General features: G+C 40.7%; 1 protein-coding gene across 1 annotated transcript in view; it reads left to right on the plus strand.

The window, feature by feature from the left end:
* Cfap57 (cilia and flagella associated protein 57) overlaps positions 1–26,762 on the plus strand; it is a 69,837-nt gene that overhangs the window by 3,610 nt on the left and 39,465 nt on the right. Inside the window, exons 2-10 of the mRNA XM_026397759.2 lie at positions 1,777–2,093; positions 4,263–4,549; positions 6,510–6,717; positions 9,492–9,644; positions 15,829–15,968; positions 16,726–16,891; positions 17,669–17,782; positions 23,293–23,505; positions 25,094–25,267. Of these exons, the coding sequence (XP_026253544.1) occupies positions 1,777–2,093; positions 4,263–4,549; positions 6,510–6,717; positions 9,492–9,644; positions 15,829–15,968; positions 16,726–16,891; positions 17,669–17,782; positions 23,293–23,505; positions 25,094–25,267 (1,772 nt within the window). The remainder of the gene's footprint in view (positions 1–1,776; positions 2,094–4,262; positions 4,550–6,509; positions 6,718–9,491; positions 9,645–15,828; positions 15,969–16,725; positions 16,892–17,668; positions 17,783–23,292; positions 23,506–25,093; positions 25,268–26,762) is intronic.

The raw sequence follows: 26,762 nt of genomic DNA on the forward strand, positions 1-26,762 counted from the left end.
TATTAATTAGTGCTGGGACAACTGACTAGGTGTTTAAGAAATGGGAACCACTTTATATCCTCACTTCATATTTTTTATCATCATGGGTCCAAGATGAATTAAAGGTTTAAGCTTAAAAAAATTGTAAAAAGCTGGGAGCAAATACACATAAATATTAAGTATGTGAATGGGATGTGTAAGCGAGTCATGGGGCATAGTCTTCACCGTCACCCCTAACTCCCTCAGTCTAAATTCTATCCCAGGGGTCCCACTCGTCCCCGTCACCTGAATTCATTCTCATTTTTCTCCCTCACTCCAGCAGTCACTAAATCCTACTGGTTCTACCTATTGGCGTTTCTCTAATCTCCCCTCCTCCCATTACTTTCACCCCTACTGCCACCTTATAGTGTATTGCACCCTCACCTCTCGCTTCTACAAATAACCTGCTGGCTACTCTCATCCCTTCCAGGGCTGCCTTCCATCTGGCTGCCAGAGGCTCTTTCTATACACCTGTCTGACCTTTCCTAAAAGTTTTTAGTGGCTTTCATTGCTTCCCAGGTGGAGTCCAAAATCATCGGCAAAGTTCTCAATGACCCTGAAACCTGGTTCTTCTCTGAGCTTCCCTTATTGCCTGCAGCTCTTCCAGAAAAGTTCCATGTGCTGGGCAACTTGCTGTGACCCTCCCAGCATGGAGTCCATCAGACGGGGACCTAGCCCATCACTTCCTAGCGCATCTTCTCCTGCTTCACACATCCTCCCTGCCCGGGTCCCCACACCCACAGAAGACTTTTCCACTATGCACAGTGCCTAGGGCTCACAATACCTTTAGGGGCCCATGAACATGTTTTAAATTTGTTTTAAAATAAGAAAAAGTAAATATAACAATAATGAATATATAAGAGTGAATCCAGCCCGAATCATATTCATCTTTATATTAATGCAGTCATCAAATGTGTGATTGCATGTGTTTTTTAAATGGTGTAGAAAAATAAATATATTTGTACTATTTTATGGAGGAAGGGACATATGCAAACAAAAGTGTCTAGGGCCCATGAAAATTGCAATGTGGCCCTCATTGAATTTCCTGAAAAAAAAGATTTACATTTTAATCTTTGCCTCAGGGTCTGCTTTCTAGAGGACCACAGCTTTCATTTTCATGCTCATTACTTTGTGAATGCAAGAAAACTGCTATATCTTGAGACATTACCTCTATATTCCAGGAGAAGGGGGATAGAATGCATCTGCCCTTGATCTTCAAGAAAACATAAAGCTTTATCATAAAACCACTTCAGCAGACTTCTGCATCCATCTCATAACTAAAATGTCACCTAGATCACCTAAATATAAGAGAGGCTGAGTTAATATCCCGGCCTTTAAAAGTGTTGAGTGCTGGCCACTCAGAGCACTAAAGCTTCTATGATTGGACCTGTTCCTCTCTTCTGGATCCATCTTTGGTCATCCTGACTCACATACATTTCTCCAGCAATACCTGCTGCTACCAATTCCCCCACAGCTCTCTACTCTTTGTCACCTCCACAACGTTGCTCCAACTTTTGCCACCACATATCTCATCCTCCATCCCAACTCCTCTTCCTTCACAAAGGGTTCCTTGACTTCTCCCACCTCATCCTCAGTGAGGTGCCCATCTGATCATTTTCATAACCCCCCAGGAGTAGTTGTACGGAGGGATGGCCAGGAACTGATAACTAGGTGTTCGTGCACCTTTCTCCTCTGTCAGCAGTGTCACTGGTGAAAGCACAACTTACCCTCACTATCCCCTTTTCCCTCTGTTTGCAGGCTCAGACAAGAGTCAGGGCATGTTGGCCTTGTCCATCAGCCCCAATCGGCGGTACCTCGCCATCTCCGAGATTGTGCAGGAGAAACCTGTCATCACCATTTATGAGCTGTCATCCATCCCGTGCCGGAAGCGCAAAGTCCTTAATACTTTTGACTTTCCAGTTCAGAAATTTATCAGCATGGCCTTTTCTCCAGACTCCAAATATCTATTGACTCAGACATCACCTCCAGAATCAAACCTTGTCTATTGGCTGTGGGAAAAGCAGAAAGTAATGGCCATTATTAGAACTGACACTCAGAACAACCCTGTCTACCAGGTACCTCCTAGTATAACAGGTATCATGTAGCTCATAGAATAGTAAGAGCAGTCTTTTATTGAATCCTTGTTTTGTACCATAGTATATATTTCTTACATGCATTTAAAAATTTTGGTCTCACAAGGAATATATATATATATATATATATATTTGGTCTCACAAGGAATATATATATATATATATATATATATATATATAATTTTATATAAGGAATGCAAAATTATTATTCCCATTTTACAGATGAGAGAGCTGAGGCTCCAAGAGATTAAATAATTCATCCAAAATCACACAGGTGATTTTCCCTGACTCCAGCTCCTGTCTTCTTTCCTCTACCTAGAACTGCTTTCTGGTTACAGGTTAGGCCCAGAGGTGAATTTTTAAAACAGGCTCACTTTCTTGCTCTCCCCCAGCCCTTTGGTCATTTCCAGCAGTTTTCCTAGGCAGCAGGAAGATTTCAAGAATGCAGTGCAAAATGGTATATTTTAGGAAGCTTTCAGTGAAATTGTGGTTATATGGGTAACAATTCTTGATTATACTTTGAGAGAAAAATAAAGAAGACTCATAGGAAGCTCGTTGCCTCTTAGGTTTTATCTTGGTTCAGTCTAGGATCCTGTACTCAGTTTTACAAGATCTCAGTTCTGTTTATGTCCAGAGATACTAGCTAATCAATTAGCATCTCAAGCCTAAATTATTCATCTCACAGGAGATTGACATCACAACCAGAAAACTCACATCATTTATCCAGTGTATTTCATTCCTAATACAGAGAAGGTTAGAGGCGAAATTAGTAATCAGAAGTTTGCTTGGTGATCTTAGAATCAAACCAAAGGCTCACCATAGTGAGGCCTGAGGAGGCATCCCTGCTCCGTGCAGAGAGCATCCCCTCTCAAGTAGATCCCCTGAACATTTATTGGATACCCACTATGAACCCAGCTGGGAATACAGAGATGAAGAAGCCACACACAGCCCTGCAAGTTGCTCCATGCCTAGTGAGGAGAGCAGGTTGCCTGCCCATTAGAGTATTTTAGGATAGAGCCTCTAGGGAAGGAAACTCAGTTGGTGGGAGACCATGCAGATTCTCCTCATAGGTGATTTCTTTCCTCCATGGACAGGGCAATTCCCTCCATCCTCCCACTCCACCCCATCCCCCTAGACATGTGCACACACCTGACCAGCCCTCATTTCTCCATTTCTAGCTGAGCTGCCGTGACCAGCGCAGCCAAAATAGCAGGTTCCAGTGAGGGGTGATGGGAGATTGGAAGAAATAAGACTCACAAACTCAGATTATGAAATTGACACCTGGGATTGGGTGGAGCATTACTCTCTGATGGAGAAGCAGGTCTAAAGAATTACGCCAGCAATCTTTAATATATATATATATATATATATATATATATATATATATATATATATATACATATATATATATACACACACACACATACATACACACACATCATTAATTAGATTAAAGACTATGCAAGCATTATTCTTTGTATTCATGAAAGTTACAGAGTTAGCAACATTATGCAGCTTATTCCTCAGTTACATTCTACAATTATAGGAGCATTGTGTAGCTCTCAAGAAAATCCATTGTTTAAAGTTACTATTATGCGGCAGGTTCAGGAGCAGCAGAGCTGGTAAAACATGGTGGTTGTCTTAGCAAGAGAATTCCTCTATTCCCAGGAGCTGTGGGCCTTAGAGCAAGGTTGAAGCTGATAAGCTCTAGCATGGAGACTCCCCATGAAGGGCATTACCACAGCAACCCAGCATCCTGCACCTTTGCACAGAAACTTTCCCAGGCACCAATCATGCCACAGCCATGAAGTTATCAGGGATCCCAAGCTCAGGCACTGGTCTCCCAATCACTGTCACCGCTCTTCACACTGAGCTTCATTCCATTTTGTTGGCACAGAGTTTGATTATTGTTGGAACATGCTCATTCTGCATTTCACCTTTGAAGATTTTCTTTGTGGAACTCATGGGCCCTACATCTACGTGGATACACATGTGTGCCCTCATCAAACATGGTATAAAATTCCTTGACTTAGTGATGTGTAAGGGAGCTTCTGAACTACCTGAAATAAGTATTAATTTGAAAAGTTGGAAATAATTCCATTAAGGTTAGTTTTTATATATCTTTTGCTATTATTCTCTTACTTTTTGCAGGTGAGCATTAATCCCCAGGATAACACTCAGGTTTGTGTCACTGGAAATGGAATGTTTAAGCTTCTGCGTTTTGCTGAGGGAACCCTAAAGCAAACCAATTTTCAGAGAGGAGATATCCAAAACTATCTAGCCCATGCCTGGGTGGCTGAAGACAAGGTCATTGTTGGCACTGATACAGGAAAGCTTTTTCTCTTTGAATCTGGAGACCAGCGCTGGGAAACCAACATAATGGTCAAGGAGCCCACCGAGAGCTCAAAGAACCTGGAGGTTGTCCACGAGTCAGAGAGGTAACGGTGCCCCATGGGCTGATACCCACATGCTCACTGTACTGAGAACATTAATCAGAGAGGGCATTCTTCAAAATCCACTCATAACCCCTCGACCTTAAAAACTATGTTAATTTTCCTTCTTCCTATATTCAAGCACAAATCTGCCAATTATAACCATTTCTAGATACAATTTTTTTTATTATGATACCTAACTTCTTTTATACACATTTTAAGCTGGGTGAAATGGCACAAGCCTGTAAGGGACTCAGGAGGCTGAGACAGGAGGATCCCAAGTTTGAGGCCAGCCTCAGCAACTTAGCAAGACCCTGTCTCAAAACAAAATTTTTTAAAGGCTTGGGGGCGGGGTATGTATGACTCAGTGATAGAGAGCCTCTGGGTTCAATCCCCAATACCACAAAATAAAAGGGAGATAAAGAAAGTATTCTATAATTCTATACACACCTTATCATAACTAGTCTTCAAAATTATAGTTTTTTCAAAAATATTTGTTCTATTGGCTGGCTGCCTGGTTTACTGAACTATTCTACACGTGCCCACTTGGCGCTTGCAATGTGCAAGGCATCTTTTTAGGTACTGAGGATGCAGGTCCTCTAGGAGCTCAAAATTCAGTGGAGGTGATACAGAAGTGCTAGGGAATGTTGTCCCTAAATCTGAAAGAGGAATATGGGCAAAGAGGAGTTCAGGAAGGAGTACCTCTCTTATAACCAAAAATAATCATATCTCATACATACTGGAAAGTGTCATTGAATGTGTCAGACACTGTTTTCATCACATTCTGTATATTCCCATTTGAGTCCTACCTGTGTGGTATATACGATTATCATGGCCATTTTATAGACCAGGAAATAGGCTTAAAGTTGTTAAATGACACCCAAGATCACCATACTGTAAGTGGCAGGATCAGGATTCAGACTGAGATCTGACCAACCCCAAAGCCCAGGCCCTCAACCACAGGGCATCCTGTGGATTCTTCTTCCTCAGTGACTTTCAGTCCACCCATTTTCAACATCTTCCCATGACAGTGATAGCTCCTTTTTGTTGTGATTATGTGGAAGTCTCCTAATAAGTCCCTGTGCCCTCTCCAGTGTGCTGTATGTACGGTCTTTCAGTGGGTCCGGACTCCTAGCACAAAGCCCAGACCACATTGTTCGGCCCACACATCCCTGACATTCTTACCCTTTCTGACATGGAGCATCAATTCCTGCCTGGATCTACTTCACATGCCCAAGGCACTCCCTTGCTTGTGGACTGGGCCATATGCAATTCCCTCCATCCCCCACTTCACCCCATACCCCAGACATGCACACACCTGACTTGCTCCTGTTTGTGCTGCAGGTCTCAACTAAGAGTTCTCCACCTCTGCTCCCCTCAGATAGGTGCACCTCCTCTGTGCCTGTCCTCAGAAAGCCCTTGTTATCTGCTGATGAGCTCCTCTGTCATTGTACTCAGCTGCCCCTAACAGTCCTTTTTTGGTATATATCCCTCTAGACTGTAAGCTTCTGAGAGCAGGGACTGTGTCAGTCCTTCTTAGCATCATTTCACAAAGCCATTAACACAGTATAACTTCAGATAAATATTTATAAGCAAATATAAATATGTATTATACAAATGGATTAATAAGTGAATAAAAATGGAAACCTGGATCCAATCTCAGCAACAGTTGTGTGGCTTAGAAAACTCAACCCTTCTGAGACACTTTTATCTAAACAAAATGGGAATCATCATATCATTATCATGACCATGAGGGTTGTGAAACTACCAAATAAATGTGTAGCTTTCCAGGCTTCTGTCGTTGGAGTTTGTGGCATTCCCAGGCCAAAGGACAGCAGTTTGGCAATAGGAAAGGAGATCATTGAGTGGCTTCTACCACATCCAAGGACAGCCCTCTTTCTTCTTCTGGGCAGAATTCATCTCATGGGATTGTCTGACCCCTTTATGTGCTGTTTTCCTTTTCCAGCCTGGTCGAATTTCCACCAGTCAGTTCCCCAGTCCCTTCCTTTGAACAGATCGTGACGCCCAGTAGCCACAACCAACTGGTCATGCCCCGGGTGTTCGCCATTGCTGCCTATTCAAAAGGGTTTGCCTGCTCTGCTGGACCCGGAAGAGTTCTGCTGTTTGAAAAGATAGAAGAAAAGGACTTTTACCGAGAGAGCAGGGAAATCCTGGTAAGGAAGAGAGGAAGGAAGAAGCAAACCAGGGTCCTATTGGCATTTGTTTTCCCAGAGCAGAGCTCTGACAGGGCATTTGATGGAGAGGGATGGGGTTGGAGGGCTGAACAGAAATGGTGACTTGAGATGGTATCTGTCTTGAGGGAGGTTACAGGATAAAGCCGACAAAATTGGAGTTTAGGAGCAGGAAGGTCTAGTTTTGAATCCTGGGAAAGAACTGTAGAGTAAATTACATTTCTTCTTGGAACCTTAATGTTCTCATAGTAATTATTAGATCAGTTTTAATGTTTAAGACCAAACATATTACTTGCCACATAATAAGCAGCCAGCAATGTTTGTGGAATAAATGTTACAAGGTATTGTAAAGAGAGATATTATATATTGAGTTGGGGAAGAATCTAGAAGGCTCCTTGGTGTTTAATGGTAATCTTTGAGGCAGAGTCTTAGGAGATGGATAGAATTTGACAGGAAGAAACAAACTAGGTACTTCAGATGAAGAGGACAGCTTTAGCAGAGGCATCCTGGGACAAGCAGGGGATGTGGGGAAGACCTGTTCCACAGCCAAGAGGGACTGAAGGCACTGGAAAGGGTAAGAGGAGAGCTGAGGTTGGTCAAAGATCTCCAACGCCAGCCTGGGGGTGTGAATTGCATAACTCAGCAGCACCCTGTAAGGCTGTCTAGTGGGAAAGGTCATGCTTATTAAAACCCTGATCTGCCCGTAATACACAGTGGGGGTGAGTCTAGAGGCATTGGATTGAAAACTGCTAAAAATACAAAGAATGAATTCTGACTTAGATCTGCCATTTATTGACTGAGTGACTCGAGATGAATTGCTGGATCTACCAATATCCATGTTTCTTTATTGAGAAAAGTAGCACACTTACACCAAGAAGGATGGTTGATGAAAGAATGAAATGACGGTCTCTAAAAATCAGTGTGTGCAGTGCTTGGTGTGTGGTGCTCCAAGAATAGTGGTAGCTGTTTAGCTCTGATTAGGAATCCGTTGAGAGGTGTTTGTTATGGCAGTCAAAAGGTAGTGAGGTCTAAGACGATGGTAGTAGGTACCAGGGAAGGGGGGAAAGAGAGCACCTTTCTGAAGGTTAAGTGTGAATGGAGGTGGGAGGTCAGAGAGGCAAGGAGCCCTCAGAAATGATGCCAGGCTTTGAAGAAGGATGCTTGGGGTTTTGTGCCAAAGAGGAAAATCGGGGGTCAGAGTGAGGAGAGGGTGTGGGCTGAGGGGGGAGAAGGCAGGAGGGGTGTGAGCTTACTTTGCCTATAAAGCAACCCATTCTTATGTTTCTCGATTTATTTATTTAATGAATACTGGAGTATTTACCATGTGCCAGGCTCTGTGGCTGGGGCTGGAAATACAGTGAGAAGCCATCACATGAGGAGCATGATGTTAGACCTCAAAGGACAGGCAAAGAAACAAATGCAATCAGGGTGTCAGATGGGGGTCAACTCAGTGAAGAAGATAAGCCAGGAAGAGGGCGGGAAGCCAGAGGGGCAAGAACTCGCCTTCTCTGGAGGAGAACAAGAAAGCTGCTACCATCCATTTGTTGAACACCCACTACATGCCAGGCATTGCTGTGAGCACTGGGATGCAGAGGTGGGACAAGGTCTCCAGTACGAGGGCACCTGTTGTACTTTTCACAGTGTGATAAATGTGACAAGAGGGAACTCCCAGGGACTGTGGGCACATTAGGGAATATCAGTGCCCACCCAGCCAAGGCGGGCCAGGGAAGGTTTCCTAGAGCCAGCTCTAACCTGCCAAAGCAAGGGAATTGACTGCATGAAGAAGGATTGGACTGCATGGAAAGATGGCACTCCAAGCAGAGGGGCCCAAGCATGAGAGCCCAGTGTCCTGCCCCCTAGGGAAGTGGGTCCTGCCCTCAGCTCCACAGATCAGGAAAAGCCAAGATAATGAGGACTGAGCAGGGAGATTTCTGATAAGGAGATTTCTGATCTTCCTGAGGATAGAATGATGCAGTGGAAGCCAAATGCTAAGGAATTAAAAATTGAGTTTGTGGTAAGGAAGCACAAATAGCTGTGCAGGAGCTTTGTTGCTTGATACCATCCCATTTATTGATTTTTTTTTTTTTTTGTATTTTACTTCTTGCACTTTAGGAGTCTTGTTAAGGAAGTTGGTTCTAAGCTGACACACTGCCATACATAATGAAAGGGAATAAATAAAAATAAAAAATAGGTGTGTAGACCAGCCCTTCAATAAGTTTGATTGCCAATAGAAGATGAACATCCAGGGAAAGGAAATCTGATTTTATTGTCTAGCTGAGAACTGTAGACCCTGTCAGAGACTATTGGCAGAAACTGTGTGACCCTTCTTTTTTCTCTGCCCTGTCACTACCACACATGGTGGAAGGGCTGCCACAGCCCTGTGCTGCCCTGAAATGCACACTGTTATGCCTGGTGCCAGGTAGCACATGCCCTGGACTTCCAACAGGTGGGCAGGAGTGAGGTTTAGATAAATGCGTATTGAAAGGGGAATCTCAAGTGGAGATGTATGGGTTGACAATTTTCATGGTGCTTTTTGTCATTCAGCCGCTCGTCACTTAAAGGTGAACGGAGAGCAGGGTTGAAGCCCCACAGAAGCAGAGGTGCTCAGGCCCTGCCTTCTCCGCACCTGAAGAGGAGCCTGGGAAGCATCCTGGTCTGGGGGTCTGTAAGCTCAACGGATCTGAGAGAGACCTCCAGGCCTGAGGACATGCTGACGTGTGGGGCCATTACTAACAGCCATCTTGTGTCTTGAGCAGATTCCTGTGGACCCACAGAGCAGCGACCCAAGTCAGTCTGACAAACAGGACATTCTGTGCATGTGCTTCAGTCCCTCGGAGGAAACCCTGGTTGCCAGCACCAGTAAGAACCAAATCTACAGCATCACCATGTCCCTGACAGAGATCAGCAAAGTGAGTCTTCCCAGCAAGGCCTCCCTCCTTCCAGATGGGCCTGCGGTGGTGGAGGAACTGGCCACCGTGTGGACAAATTCTTCACAAGTTGAGACTGGATCATTCACCCCACCCCATCTTCATAACTGAGTAAAAGAAACACTAACCTTAAGATGTCAGCTTAGAAGCATCTGCTACACAGGGTGGGATTGTGATTGTTGCTGTATCCTCTTCAGAGGACACATTGGCATTGTCACATGTAAATCCTACCTATCTACCTTTTACCAGCAATTGCTCTTCAAGGAATTAATTTGCTATACTTGTTTATGGGCACAAGAGTATTTATATAAAAATGTTTTTGTTGTATTTTTGCTTCATTTTAGAATGACAAAGCTAATATAAGTACACTGCAGACATTACCATTAAAAGTACCATTAAAAATGAAGCTCACGTTGTACTTATAAAAAGTTCACTTAATAAGTTATCATAATTTTAAATCTGTATGCACCTAGCACCATGGATTCAAAATATATAAAGAGAAAGTTGACAAAACAACAAGGAAAATAGACCACCTACAATTGTGGTTGGAGATTTTTAACATACCTTTCTAAGTAATGGATTTTTAGTAAGAGCTTTATTGAATGAATTCATTATAGAGTTTTCCTATTCAATGTATATCATACAACAGATTTTAGAGTATTTACAGAGTTGTACACCAATGCCAGAGTTCATTTTAGAACATATTCACCACCTCCAAATAAAAGTCCTCACTCTTTAGCTATTATCCCTCCATCCTCCTACCCTACCCTCCCCAACCCTAAGCAACCACTAATCTACTTCATGTCTTTATAGATTCGCCTATTCCAGACATTTCATATAAAGGGAATCATACAATATGTGGACTTTTATGACTGGCTTCTTTGATTTAGCATAGTCCTTTTTTTTGTTTTATTTTTTTTAAAGAGAGGGGGAGAGAATTTTTAATATTTATTTTTTAGTTATCGGCGGACACAACATTTTTGTATGTGGTGCTGAGGATCGAACCCGGGCCGCATGCATGCCAGGCGAGCGCGCTACCACTTGAGCTACATCCCCAGCCCAAGCATAGTGCTTTGAAGGTTCATCCCCTTTGTAGCATGTATCACTACTTCATTCCTTTTTATAGCTAAATATAGTATTCCATGGTATGAATATACCATGTTTTGTTTATGCATCAGTTTTGCATATTAAGGTTTCTCCATCTTTTGGATATTTATGAATACTACAATTGTGAACATGCCTGAACTAGTTTTTGTGGGGGTATATGGTTTCATTTCTCTTCCTAAGAATAGAATTGTGTGGCATGGTAACTCTGTGTATAACCACTTGAGGAGCTGCTCTAGAATGTTTTTCTTATGGGTATATAAAATGCTACACCATTTTATATACCCATAAGCAGCATATGAGGGTTCTGATTTCTCCTTATCATTGTCAACACTTGTTATTATCTGGCTTTTTGGTTATAGCCATCCCACAATATGTGGAGTCTCATCATGGTTTTGGTTGGCATTTTCCTGATCACTATGATAGTAAACATCTTTTCATGTGCTTTTTGCCATTTGTATGTCTTCTTTGAAAAATGTCTATTCAGATCTTTTGCCCACTTTTTAAATTCTGTTGTCCTTTATTTATTTAGTTGTAAGAGTTATTTATATATTATACATACAAGTCTCTTATCAGTTGTGTAAATTGAAGGTATTTTCTCCCATTCTGTATGTTATCCTTTTACTTTCTTGATAGTGTTCTTTGATGCATGAAAGTTTTCAGTTTTGATGAAGTCTATTCATTCATTCATTCATTCATTCATTCATTCACTCATTCTGGGGATTGAACCCAGAGGTGCTCTACCACTCAGCTGTATCCCCAGCCCTTTTTGAGACAGAGTCTTGCTAAGTTGTAAGGCTCGCCTCAAACTTAAAATCTTCCTGCCTCAGCCTCCTAAGTTGCTGGAATTACAAGCATGAGCTACCCTGCCTGGCTGAATTTATTTTTTATTTTGTTGATTGTCCTTTTGATGTTATATTCAAGAATTCATTGTCATAGCTGAGGTCATAAAGATTTACCCCTATATTTCTTTTAAGAGTATTACAGTATTAGCTCTTCATTTAGTCTCGGATCCATTTTGAGTTCATTTATGTAAGAGGCATAGAGTAGGGGTCCAATTGTTCCAGCACCACTTTTTGAAAAATTATTCTTTCTCCATTGAATGGTTTTAGTTACCTTGTTAAAAATCAGTTGATACACAGATTATTTCTAGGTTATCTATTCTCTGTTCCATTAATTATCTGTCTTTCTGCCTGTACCATGCTTCAGACTGTCTTGATTATTGTTGCCTATTAGTAAGTTTTGGAATCAGAAAGCATGAGTTTTCTAACTTTGTTCTCTTTTCAAGATTGTTATAGGTATTCCAAGTCCCATGCAATGCCTCATAAATTCTAGAATCAGTTTGCTAATTTCTACAAATAAGTGATCTAGCATCCTTATAGGATTAGCATTTAATTTGTAGAGCAATTTGGGACTTATTACATTTATATGTTTGTAGGGGGGTGGGGATAGTGGAGACTGAGCTCAGGACCTCATGCATGCTAGGCAAGTGCTCTCCCATGGAGCTACATCCCCAGCCCTAATGCACTTATTGCTGTCTTACCAATATTAGGCCCACCAATCCACTAACATGGGATTTTCCCACCCATTTGTTTAGATCTTTAATTTATTTTGATAATGTTCTATAACTTTCAGAATGTAACTTTTGCACTTCTTTAGTTAAATTTATTTCTAAATATATTTTTAGATGGGGGTTTCTCACTACATTGCTCAGACTGATCTTGAATTCATGGGCTCAAAGGTCCTCCACCTAATCCTCCCAAGTAGCTGGGACTACAGACATGTACAACCATGCCCAGCTAATATTTTTTATGCTATTGTAAATAGAGTTGTGCTGTGTTTTTTAACTATTAGTTCCAAGAATATAAAAATACAATTAATTTTTGCATACTGATTCATATCCTGCAACCTTATCAAACTCATTTATTTGTTTCAATAGTTTTTTACTGGATTCCTAAGAATTTTCCATACACAAGACCATGTCAATTGCAATACAGAATTTTTATTCTTCTTTTCCAATTTGAATGCCTTTTATTTATTTTTCTTAACTAATTGCTATGGCTAGAACCTGTAGAACCCTGTTATATAGGTGTTATGAATACAGATACCCTTGTCTTGTTCCTGATCTTAAGATGAAAGTATCCTATTTTTCACCATTAAGTGGGATATTATCCAAAGTGTTTTGGAAGATATCATATATCAGGCTACAAAATTTCCCTACCCCCATTCCTAGTTGAGTGTTTTTCTCTGAAAGGATGTTGGATTTTATCAAATACTTTTTTTGAGTGTATATTGAGATGACCATGTAGTTTGTTTTTTTATTCTATTAATATAGTATATTATATTAATTGATTTTCAGATGTTAAATCTTCCATGTATTCCTAGGATAAAATCCATTTGGTCATGGTATATAATCTTTTTTATATGTTGTTAGATTCAAACCATAATATTTTATTGAGGATTTTTGAATTGATATTCATAAGAGATACTGATCTCTAGTTTTCTTCTGATGTCTTTGTTTTTAGTATCAGAGCCTCCTAGAATTAACTAGGAAATATTCCAGCGTCACTTACTTTATGAAGAGTTTGTGAAGAATTAGCCTTGATTCTTCATTAAATAAATGTCACCAATGAAACCATTAGGCCTGGGCTTTTCTTTGTGAGAAGTTTTTTTTTAAATTTCTAATTCAATCTCTTTGCCTATTATGAATCTATTTAGATTATCTGGTCCTTCTTGAGTCGGTTTCAGTTTGCATTTTTCTAAGAATTTCCAGCCAGTATTCAAATATTTTTTGGCTCTTTCCTCTCCTCTCTTCTATGATTAGAAGTATTATTATGTATATGTTGGTGTGCTTAATATGAGGTCCCACACTTATCTGAAGTTCTCTTGATTTTCTTCATTCTTTTTCTGTGTTCTTCAAATTGCATTATCTTTAGTGATTTATGTTTATTAATTCTCCTGCCAGTTCCAGTTCACTCTTGAGCCCCTCTAGTGAATTTTCATTTCAATTATTATACTTTTCAACTCCAGAATTTCTATTTTTATACCATCTATTCCTCCACTGATGTTCTGTATTTAATAAACATTGTCATCACTTTTTTCTTTTTAAATTGTGATTTCTTTTATTTCTTGGTACATGTTTATAATTGCTACCTTGAAACCACTGTCTATTAAATCAAACACCTTGTTCTCACAGTTTCTGTTGCCTATGAGCAGAAAAATGTGAATTAAAACAACACTGAGATCCTTCTTTACAAGGATTTTCTTCATTATATTATCAAAACTTAGAAAGGTCATCAGAGACTTCTGAGGACAAAAAGGAATGGGAATCCTGTTGTGCCTTGATAGGCATATAAATAGGTACAACCATTCTAGAGAGCAATCTGATAATTCTTTGTAGAAAACTAAATAGAGAATGTATGTGTCTTGGTATCCAATAGTCTGCCACTGAATACATACCAGAAATTCCAACCCACAGGCTAAACATGTACAAAGATGTTCATCTTTGTATTTGTAGCAATAGACAGTTAAGACGCTCCTAGTATTCATCCCTAGTGGTAATGGAGAAATAAAGTAACTAGAAGAAAATTAGAGAATACAAACATTATTAGAAGCAATAAATTATACATGCCACAACATAGGTGATTCCTTAAAAATATAGTATTGAGAGGAAAAAGTAAAAATACAGGATGAGATCTAAAGCACCATGCATTTATAGAAATACAAAATATACCTATAATCAAGAAGATCAGTAAAACCCATCCATGATAAGGAAGAAATAGGAAATTGAAGGTGGAGGAGGAGATTAAATAAACAAAGTAAAATTTATGTTATATGAATTTTAATTATGCTTTTGAGATAGAAAATAAAACAAAAATATCGAAGAAATATGAGATGAGGTGTTCAGAAGAGATATGGACATGGATGAAAAAGTTAGAAAGTTTGAAAAGAGAGAATAAATAGTATGAAATAGTCATGTTGGAGATTCAGAAAATAAACATATTTGGAAAACATTGCCAAGCAGTACTAAATGACCCCTACAGGTTTGTAGTCATGAATTCTGAGGGAAACCAGTACACCCATTTGTCTGACTTCTCACCTGTCAAACAACTATTGCAGGCACAGGTGCAAAGAATAGGGGGAAAGGAAAGGGTTGCTTTTATTTTTAAGGCAAGAAAGATTTTTGAGTGTATTTAAAAGCTAATGGGAGGGGGCTGGGGTTGTGGCTCAGTAGAGTGCTTGCCTAGCATGTGTGAGGCACTGGGTTCAATTCTCAGCACCATATATAAGTAAATAAAATAAAGATCCACTGGCAACTAAAAAATATTTTTTTTAAAAAAAGCTAATGGGAATGTGTAAGTGGAGACAGGGATCTTCAAGATATTGTGGGTGGAGTAGGAAGGGGGGTAACAGATGGAGATGAATAGAAGTACTTCATGCCACCCCCACCATCCAGCAAAGCACCTCTTTCCCTGAGATGGTAGAGAAGGAAGGAGTGAGTGCATATAAAAAACCCAAAATTCGAGGGAATTTCCATCTCTGCCTTTGTCTTGACTTGTGGACAGAGGTAAAATATGTCCACCTCATTAACTTTCCCAGCTTCACTCCTCATGCAGAAGTCCCTGGGATAATGCCTCTAGAGGGTCGACAGACATAGAAACACCTTCATGACCAATGCAATAGGATGCATTTCAATTTGAAATCACTTACTCATTTACTCTCATTTGTTGCTGGTGCTAGTTAGTGCAGTTTCTTTGGAAAGAAACTTGGTGTTATGTTTTTTCCTAATTAACAAAAATTGGAAACCACTTAAATGTCCCCACAATAAAGGAATGGTTAAATTAAATTTGGGATACTCATAGAATAAAATGTTTATTTCCATTAAAAAATAATATTTTAAAATAATGCAGCATATGAAAATATGCATAACATTAAAATAATTTTCCGTGGCCTGATTTCTGTGCATATAGGCTAATTAATGTTCCTCGGTACTAATTAGAGCTGAAATACATAACCAAATTTTTTGCTTACCCTTCTGGATCTCATTCTGTATGGTTTCCAGGGGGAGCCTGCTCATTTCGAGTACCTGATGTACCCATTACACTCAGCATCCATCACCGGTCTATCTACCTGCATCCGCAAACCCCTCATTGCTACCTGTTCACTGGATCGATCTGTTCGCATCTGGAATTATGAATCAAAGTAAGAAATGAAAGGCTTTGCTGCTGTAGTTTGCAGAATTCCTATTAAATTTACATATGTGAAAGTTTTAATTACAGAGTTTTACCATTTAATTACTTAGAAGCTTTCAGTTGGAAAAGCCCTTTTTAAAAATCAAGTCAGTCAACCTACCTGTTTTTTACTCTTGAATGGACTAGAAAATTACTTGTAGTTTATTAAATGCCTTCCATGCTAGACACTGTGCTGTACACTTGGGACATAAAGATAACACACCAATGTCTCACCTTCTAACATAAACTCTACTGTCTCCCCAGTTCTCCCTGGGTCTGCTGTTCACTCTTTGGAGCATCCAAAAGAGTGAACTTTACTCCTCTCTCCTCATCACTGCCCCAGTCACCCCCAAGTCCCTAGCAACTGTAGGTTTCTGATGCAGCTTCCCTAAGAACTTCCCGCCCTAGACTACACCTGTAGTGTTTTCTTTGTTCTGGTATGCAGCTGTTGGGACTACTAGAAACAAAAAGAATAGTTGCACAGTACCCATGGTTCTTGGAATTCCAACAGAGGTGTGTTTTTGACATCACTAGGCAACACCTTGACCAGTTCCCCCAATGGCCATACTAGGTGCCATAAGTAACCAAAGTCTAGAAAACAGAGGAAACAATAATTGCAAACAATCAATTAAATCTTTAATACTGTGATAATAATGTATGTCACATCAATGGAGGACTTGGGGAACTTAGGAATTTGGCTTAAATTCAATCATGGATCTTTTTCACAGCACTCTGGAACTTTTTAAAGAATATCAAGAAGAAGCATACACAATCAGCCTTCACCCATCTGGACACTTCGTTGTAGTAGGGTTTGCTGATAAACTACGCCTTATGAATCTACTCATTGATGATATACGTTCTTTCAAAGAGTATTCTATCAGAGGATGCAGAGAGGTAAAACCTGCTGGAGATGAAGGTCTGGTTTCTTGGAAATCCAGGGTTGAAAAATTATGAACTAACACTCTGGGGAGGTGAGACCAAAGCTTAAAAAAAATCCAATGCTTCTCCCACCAAGCTCATAAAAGTGAGCATATGGGTTTATCCCTGTTTTCTTATGCCCACCAAAACATTTCTTTTTCTTTTTTCTGGGGGGTGCGGGGAGGTACTGGGAATTGAACCCACCGGCACTCGACCACTGAGTCATATCCCCAGCCCTATTTTGTACTTTATTTAAAGAGGCAGGGTCTCACTGAGTTGTTTAGTGCCTCACTTTTGCTGAGGCTGGCTTTGAACTCACAATCCTCCTGCCTCAGCCTCCTGAGCCGCTGAGATTACAGGTGTACGCCACCACATCTGGCCAAAATATTTCATTGAATCTAAAACATTGTAGGATCCCACCTGTGATAAGTCTGCTCTGTGATCATCGAGCCTTAACAAGTCGTGAAAAAGAAAAGTAATCTCAGAGAGTCCTCATCAACAGTAAGAGGCAGTGCCCAGCCCATCAGGATCCCCCAGGATGACTTGAAACAAGACAGTGGTGAATCTTGGCTGGTGCCAGCTACAGAATAGTGCAGTGTCTGAAGATATCAGCCAAGTCTCGGATCTACTGCACCTTCCCCCCACCATCCCAAGCATAATTCCCACCTGAACTCTTCCAGAGAAGCAGCCCTTGGCGGCAGCGTGCGGTTCGACTGCTCACCTCCTGCTTGCTCTTTTGCTGTTTCCCTGTAGTGCGCCTTTAGCAATGGAGGCCACCTGTTTGCTGCAATCAATGGAAATGTGATTCACGTTTTTACCACCACAAGCCTAGAGAACATCACCAACCTGAAAGGACACACTGGGAAGGTGAGTGAATGCACGGCCTCTGGGAAAATGGGGCACAGGGCCGAGCACTGTGCTAGTCAGTGGGACCCAGGTAAACCAAGGAGGAGTGGTTCCTTTCCTTGTGGTGTTCGCTGTCTACTTGGGGAGAGAAATGATTAAAAAAAAATACACAGACAAATTGCAGTTAATGAAAATAAACATGGGGTTGTTATGAGAGGAAATAATGAAGGGATGGGGATAATGTAGGTTCAGGGGCTTGCAAAGGCTCAGTCATAGAGGAGTGGGAAGGAATTGATCAGACAACTGGTGGGAATCTCCACTGCACTTAAAGATCCAAAGACCCAGAGACAGGAGAGTGCAGAGGAGCTGAAGTGTCTGTGGGGATGGAACGTTAGCATCATAGGTGAGCTAAGACCAGAGAGGTTTACAGGAGCCCCAGTGCGTGGAATCATGTAGGTTTTATAAGGATTTTTTCTTATTTATCCTCTTTGTTCCTTAAAATCATTGAAGACTTTCAAGACAGGGAATGATATGGCCAAATTTGCATTTTAAAAGTTTACCTGGGCTGCAGAATGAACGATATATTGAAGGAGATAGAGATGGAAACAATAAGGAGGCTGTTCTGAATAGTTCCATAATAAATATTAGTGTCTTGCATCCTGGTGGTGGTAGCTGTGTTAGGAAGAAATGGGTGGATTCAAAAGCTATTTAGAAAATAAAATCAAAAGGTCCTTGAGGAGATTAAATGTGAGACCCGAAGAGGAAGAGGCCTAAGATCAAGAGGGTAAGAAAATGAATTTGGAAAACCAAGTGGGGTTTCACCTAGGACTGCGAGCCCAGCTCAGTATATGAAATCGGTCAATGTAATCCCCCATATTAACAGGCTAAAGATGGAAAACCAGCTTCAAAAAAAAAAAAAAAAAAACACTTCAAACACTATCTAACTTATTTCCAGTAAAAATAGAAGCTTTGCTCTTACAAAGGTCCATTCAGTACAGCCCTCATTGTTCTATCATTGTTAGACACATTGCATCTTCTTTTTACAAATTCAACAATACAGTGTTTATTTATTACTTTACATTACCTGATTTTTGCCTTTTAAAGAAGCTGAGAGAAAAATGAGAGCAAGTGTAAATTTGTGAATTTTTTATGAACTTTCTCATTGCAATTGCTCTTTCAGTGAGCTTAGAGAATAAAGAAAATACAATATGTAATTACACGGTGTCTTGATTACTTTTGAAATTGCTTGTTTTGTTTTGTTTGGCATGGATTTAGATTGCTGTGTTGGGTGGCCTGCTTTCAGTCTAAAAAATTTCCTTCAGTATTTCTTGAAAGACAGACTTATTAGCAATTAATTTTATCAGTTTATTTAATCTGGGAACATCCTTATTTGCCTTTCATGTTTCAAATATAGAAAATATTTTTGCTAGATGTAAGGGCGTGTTGTTTGGTTGGTTGGTTGGTTGATTTTTACTGGCAGTACTTTGAAAATGTCTCCCACTGTCTTCTGTACTCATTTGTTTCTAATAAGAAGTCCAGTGTAAATCTTATTGGAGTTTGCTTATTTGTGATAAATTGTTTTTCTCTTATAGCTTCTAAGATTTTCTTATCTTTGGCTTTTGGTATTTTAACTAGAGTGTGTTTGAATGTAGATTTCTTTGCATTTATTTTACTTGGAGATTATTACACTTCTTGGAGGTGTAGGTTAATGTTTTTCAATACATTTGGGATGTTTTCAGCCTTAAATATTTATGCATATATATCTTCTGCCTCTTTTTTTTTTCTCTCTTCTTGGTACTCCTGTTATACATGCTAGTACATTTAATTGGCACCCACATTTCTCTGAGGCTCTTTTAATTTTTTGGAATTTTTTACTGTGTTCTTCAGATTATATAATCTCCATTGACCTATCTTCAAGTTTACCAGCTCAAATCTACCATTGAAGCCAGGTGTGGTGGCACACACCTATGACCCCAGCTATTTGGGAGGCTGAGGCAGAAGGTTGGAGAGTTTAAGGCCAGCTTGGGCAACATAGTGAGAATCTTGAAACTAAAACAAAACAAATCTATTCTTAAATCCCTTGGGTGAATTTTTCATTTCATTATTATACTTTTCAACTCCAGAATTTGTTTAACTTTTAAAGTAATTTCTGGCTTCTTATTAATATTGCCTATTTGATCAGACTTGTCATCATACCTTCCTTTAATTACTTAAGCATGGTTTCCTTTAGTTCACTGAACATATTTTTATTAGCTGCTTTGAAGTCTTTGTCTGCTAGGTGGGGTCTTGTGGTCTCCATCAGAAAGATCAGATAAAGGAACACTAACTTAACAGGGTCAGGACACTTTGTTGGGACTTCTTGCTCAAGCAGAAGGGAGACACAGCACTGACCAAAGAATGTCCAGCTAGCTCCCAGGACAGAGGGAGAGAGCTAGTTTATTCATGTGAGGATGGGAATATTAATTGGCTTCAGGTACATATTTAAAGGTGTTTTTCTTTTCCTGGGAAAGCTCTTAACCTTGAGGGGGAGGGGACCTTAGCCCATCATCCTGGCACCAGATATTACATCTTGCAAATCGATGTGACGTCCTGTTTGAACCTCTCTGTCTTGTGATGAGGATGAGCTGCTGTGTGACCGTTAAGAGAACACATGGGTAGGAGTGAAAAAGGACACAAATCAAGGCAGGTAACCAGGGCCCTGGTTTCAATGCTGTTTCACCATAAAGGATAAAACTCCTCAACAGTTTTATCCTTTATGTTGTTTGTGCTCAGAGAGTCATAGCAAGGCTGTCCTGGCTTTAATGATACACCTGATCTTTGGAGGCTGATAAGACTGAGAGTTAGTGGGGGGTGGGAAGGTACAGATCATGCTCTTAGCAGCTAACAAGCCCTGAGTGAAAGTGGGAGAGCAGGGAAGCGCATCCCATGCTTTCAATAGCTAACAAGCTATGAGTTAAAATCTAGGAGTACATCCTTATATCAGACATTCGGTTTTTTGAGATTGGCTTACAGATGAACTTTAGATAGGGCAAAGGGAAAGGAGGGGCACGGAGGGGGCATGGGGCTAGGAAAGATGGCAGAACGAGAAGGACATCGTTACCCTAAGTACCTGTATGAAAACATAAATGGTGTGACTCTACTTTGTGTACAACCGGAGATATGAAAAATTGTGGTCTATTTGGATAATATGAATTGAATTGCATTCTGCTGTCATGTATAACAAATTAGAATAAATTAAATTAAATTTTTTAAAAATTCAGGAATGCATGTATCCTTTGTGTCTACAGGGGTCTCTGACTGTCTCGAGTGTACCCTCTGGGCCCCTTCAAAGGCAGTTTCTTTTGCCTGCTTACTTTTTTCTTTTGTTTTTTCTTTTTGGTCAGACTATCTGTTGGGGATTTTGGGGTTTTTGTATGTTTCATAATTTTTATGGACTTTATTTTAGATAACATGTTATCTTAATTATTAGATACTAGATATCTAATAATTAGATATGGATTCTTATTCCCCATAGGAAATTGTTGGTGGCCGTTGGTTGTTTATTTAGTGACTTGACTGAACTAATTCTATGAAGTCTTTTTCCCCTGCAGTGTAAAGCCTCTGATATCCCTGCTTAGATTTTTTTTTTCTTTTTATCGTTTTTAACCTGGCTGCCTAAGGTTTGCCTCCAGGTGGTGTAAGCTGCTTATAAATCATGGATTGTGTATGAACCCTCTTAACCATTTTATTTTTTTACCTTTTACTATTTTTACCTTTTACTATTGGATTTGTGTGAGACTTGGGAGCTACTATCACAGTTTCAGGGAGTTTATGGGTTTTGCTACATGTTCAGCAGAGATTGGTAGTGTAATGTGCCCACTCTGATTGTCCCTAAAAAGGTATGGCAAGATCAGATATGCAGTTTCCAGGCTGCCAGGGATGCACTTGGCTTTATTTTTAAGATTTGCTTCCTATGAGATGCCCAGAGTCAGAGCTTATTGTCCAGTGTGTATTGGGGCTCCTCCAGGGGCTAGCAGGTCTTCCAGCAGTACAGGGGTGTGCTCACGTTTCCCCATCTCTGCTCCAGTGGCTGCCGAGGGTATGCAGCCTAGCACATGCCCACAGCCTTCCAGCCCACAGAGTGTTCTTCCCAACTCTTTCCCTTGTTCTATTGAAACTTGGTTGCACTATGATTTTTCTTATATCATGATTACCAGCCTCCTCTTAATCACTCTCCACCAAGGTCTCCATTGTTTTAAACATGCCCATAGGCACAGACTTCACTGGGTTCTGTCCCAAGTAAAGTAAGGTATGATGACAAGTCTGATCAAATAGGCAATATTAATAAGAAGCCAGAAATTATTTTAAAAGTTAAACAAATTCTGGAGTTGAAAAGTATAATAATGAAATGAAAAATTCACCCAAGGGACTTAAGAAAGTAAAATTGGTCTCCTCAAATAGAGCTATAGAGTTCTTTGTCTTAAGGCCTGACTTTTCCCTGGGCAAAATCCTGGTTCTACCACACCAGTGCCAGGGTAGGGACTTGCTTTTCCTGGAGTGACATGCCCACTCTGTGAGTGGAACTTGTGGTGTGTACGTAGGGTAAATGGAACCCCTGATCTTTTCAGCTTGCTCCTCATGGTGAGGAGCCTCCACCTGTGAGCAAACAGGCACGAGCAATTGGGCACCAGTATTCTAGGCTTGCTATAATTGGAATAGTTCTTCTGCCAATGAGTAGGGACTAACTGGTGGTGGGGAAACCAGATCTTCTTGGCCATGCCTGCCTGAGACGGAGCTTTTGTTAACATGGGGCTAGGGTGGGGATAAGAAATGCCAGCAGTCTGACCTTCCCAGGATGAACCATATAGCCCAAGATCAGGAGCTGTAAGGAAAGGGAGTCCCGGCATCTTGGCAGCTCCTGCTCAGAGTGCACAATGGTGGCGTTTCTGGAGCTGAGGCTGGGAATGGAGCCAGTCATGACTCAGATGCCACAGACTGTTCTTACCAAGATCAGGTAGATTCTCTTGAATGAATGTTTCTCCATTGCCGCCTGCCCTTAGGAGAATTTCCAGAGACTTTAAAAGATTATTTCACTGTTTCAATCAGTTTTGACCAGTTAACTCATTTCACTGGGGAGATCAGCTGAGATCCTCATTCTGGCACCCTGGAAATCCACTCTCTCTGTGCTATTTTTGCAACTTCCTGTGAAAACACACACATACACACACACACACACACACACACACAATTTCAAAATTTCAAAGTTTTTAAAATGTAGCAATAATTAATTGGCTGTAGCATTAAGAAACCATTGTGAGTCATTCTTTGCATTCATAAAGTATAAAAGAAATGTGAATGTTTTACCTGCAGTATTTTGCAAGCATCTAGAAAACAGAATGTTAACATTTCCAAGAAGCTATGCTTTGTGATTTCCTCTACTAGGAAGAGCCATCCTGCCTCAGTCTAGTGGAGCACCTGAGGAGTTCGTCCCATGGCCATGTTGCGGTGTGTGTGCAAACACTCTTACCTGGGTGTGTCTTCATCATCTGCAGATTCGCTCAATTGTCTGGAACGCAGATGACAGCAAACTGATTTCTGGTGGCACAGATGGTGCTATATATGAATGGAATCTGTCTTCAGGAAAGAGAGAGACAGAGTGTGTGCTCAAGTCCTGCAGCTACAACTGTGTTACTGTCTCCCCTGATGGCAGAATTATTTTTGCTGTTGGATCAGACCAGACCCTCAAGGAGATTGCAGATTCTTCAGTGAGTCTGCCCCTGCCCTACCACTGGGCTATTGTGTTGATTTACAAAAGACAGCCACCCATGCTTACAGCAGACAGTGTGCTGGCAAAGAGGGCCCTTCCTCATGGGACAGCCTCTGGCTGTTCTTCCTGTTGGGTCAGCTCAGTTACTGTCACTTCCTGAATTTCCTGCTCAGTGCCTTTCCTGGCGGTTAAACTGTAGGCCCCTTTTCCATTTCCATTTTGCTTGCTGTCTGTAACTTCCCCTCTGCCCTGCAGGAATGGAAGTCAGCAATGTCTCTAAACTGCACTCTGGCCCTTGGTGTTGGCACTTAGCTGGAGTAAAAGCACAAGTATAGTTAGCTGCTGTCACCTGGACTTGCCTCTGTATTCTTTCGAAATCCCTCATCTCTCAGATGTTAGAATTACCACATTTGGCTCTGGAAAGAGACTTAACATAAATGTGGCTGGGTGGTCTTCCAGGAGCCCAGCAAGAGCTGATTATCACTGGCTTCTCTGGCTTTTCCACAGCTCTTCTCATAGGGCTGATGCTGGGGGTGGTGGGGTTTGCACATAGCTACTGCAGCAGGTTCCCCACGGTTGGAACATAGCTCAGTGAATGGTGACTCCTTTGTACCCTAGGTAACTTGGTCCTAGTTCTGTGACAGCTTCTATAGCACTGTACTAAAATAAAGCTCCTTCGGGGTAGGAATTTCACTCCTCTTGATATTCCTACTAGCTAGTGCACTGCATGGCCTGCAATAGACATTCAATAAATGGGTGGGAGAATGAGTGAAGAAATGAATGAGTTCCCTGGAGATGGAGTTATGTTCATATAGTGGGAATTAATAAATGTTTTCTGAATAAATTTATGATCAGCCTCCTGTTCTCTCTCTGAGGTACATGACAGCATGGCCATCAAGAGCAGAGAGAGACTGGTCAGTGGCACACACCTATAATCCCAGCAACTCAGGAGGCTGAGACAGGAGGATAGCAAGTTTGAAGCTAGCCTCAACAACTTAGCAAGGACCTAAACAACTTATCAAGACCCCTTCTCAAAATTAAAAAATTAAAACTAAAAGATTGGGGATTTAGCTCAGCAGTAAAGTATCCCTAGGTTCAATCCCAGTACCAAAAAAAAGAGAGAGAGAAGAAGAAGGAAAAAAAAGAAGAAATAACAGTCAGACTGCACTTACTAGGTTTATGAGTTGAGGCAAGTTATTTTTCACCTCTTGACTCATCTTTTCATCATCTTTAAAATAGGCCTAATGGTCGCTCTCTCCAGATTGTGTTGAAGGCTGAACGAGTTACAACATGGGAAGGTTGTAGAATAGCACTTGGCACAGGGGAGGTGCTGTACAAAGATTCCAGTCATTGGCATCATTCCTAACTTCTACCATTGGTTATTCATCAGTCAAGCAACTGAGAAATACCTAGTTTGAACCTTTTATGTGCTAGGCACCATGCAAGATGTGATAAGGAACAGGAAAAAAAAAACATTATTTTAATACAGACTCTAAGAGTGCTATTAGAGGGAAGGAAGAGAATGATATCGGGACACAGGAAACATAGCTCATCCTCTCAGTTGAACAGAGCTGTCTGTGTTCCAGGTCCTTCGAGAGATGTCAGCATTTGACGTCGTCTACACGGCAATTGTCATCTCCCATTCGGGGCGCATGATGTTTGTGGGCACCTCAGTGGGAACCATCCGCGCCATGAAGTACCCCCTGCCTTTGCAGAAAGAATTCAATGAGTATCAGGCTCATGCTGGTCCTATCACCAAGGTGAGAGGGACCCTTCCTCAGGGGTCCAGCTCCAGACCCTAACCAACATACCTTCTTCCTCCCTTCAGCCTCCATTGTCTTCTCTTTCCTTATTCCTTCTTCCTCCTTGTTTATTCACCTACCAACCATTCAGTAAGCTTCTATTGACTTTGTGTTTAAATACTTCTAGGAAATAATCAGAGCTACACCTAAAGATTTATGTACAAGGTTGTTCACCATAATATTATGCACAGTAATGGCCATTTGGTGACTGCCACCAGTCACCATCACGTCTCCCAGGCTCTGTGAGTGTTGACTGCTAAGGACTCTCAGATATTCCCTCCTCCAGAGATTGTCCTGGACTAAAAGGAATCATAGACCAGGAGACTAGTTACTACCACTCCCCAAGGATGCAAAAGGCTACCGCTGGGGACAACAATATGAGCACACATTTGTAAATTGTCCTTCCATTTCTTCTCATGAAGTAGTGTCTATGTTCAATAACTAAAATGTGAAAACAACCCAAGTTTCCATCAGCCAATGAGTGGATAAGCCAAATGTGGCATAGACATACAATGGAATAGTATTCAATCTTAAAAAGGAGGGGAAGGGCTGGGGTTGCGGCTGAGTGATAGAGCATTTGCCTAGCATGTGTGAAGCATTGGGTTCGATTCTCAGCACAGTATATAAAGGAATAAATAAAATAATAATAAAATAATGGTCCATCAACAACTAAAAAAATATTAAAGAAAAAAAAAGGAGGGGAATTCTTCAGTATGCTACAAGGGGGAGGAAGCTTGAGGACACTGTGCTAAATGAAGTAAGTCAATCACAAAAGGGCAAATATGGTGTGATTCCACCTTTGTAAGATTCTTAGAGCTGTCAAAATCATAAAGAGAATGTAGAATGTGGTGGGCTGGGGGAGGGAGGAGTGGGGAATTCTTGTTTAATGGGTATAGAGTTTTGGTTTTACAAGACAAAAGAGAGTTGGGTGATGGTGATAGCTGCATAGCAACTACAAATGTTAATACAACTGTTACAAAGAAGTGTTTGTATTAACAGGGAACTGAAATCCTAAAAATGGTTAAGATGGTAAAATTTTATGTTATATGTATTTTGCCACAATAAAAATGTGAATAAAAAATAATTCTCTGACATGAAAGATGATTTCCAAGAAATCATACCCAATATGGGCTGGGGATATAGCTCAGTTGGTAGGGGAGTGATTGCCTCCCATGCACAAGGTCCTGGGTTCAATCCCCAGCACCACAAAAAAGAAAAAAGAAAGAAAAAGAAAGCATACCCAAAAGCAAATTAAAGGTTATTCATAGAAAAAAAAAAGTAGTTTACTAAAAATAGGACCTGGGAAAAATGTGTATCATCTCCCTTCCCTTCTCTCTCATTTCAGATTGAATGACATGAATACCTGAGGTTTTTAATATGTTCCAAACTCAATATTGGCTTACCTGTAGGCATTGTTCTTATTAAGAAAGTATTTTTATTATAAAATGAAATA

This window comes from Urocitellus parryii, chromosome 11, assembly GCF_045843805.1.
Source record: "Urocitellus parryii isolate mUroPar1 chromosome 11, mUroPar1.hap1, whole genome shotgun sequence".
Taxonomy (NCBI): Eukaryota; Metazoa; Chordata; class Mammalia; order Rodentia; family Sciuridae; genus Urocitellus; species Urocitellus parryii.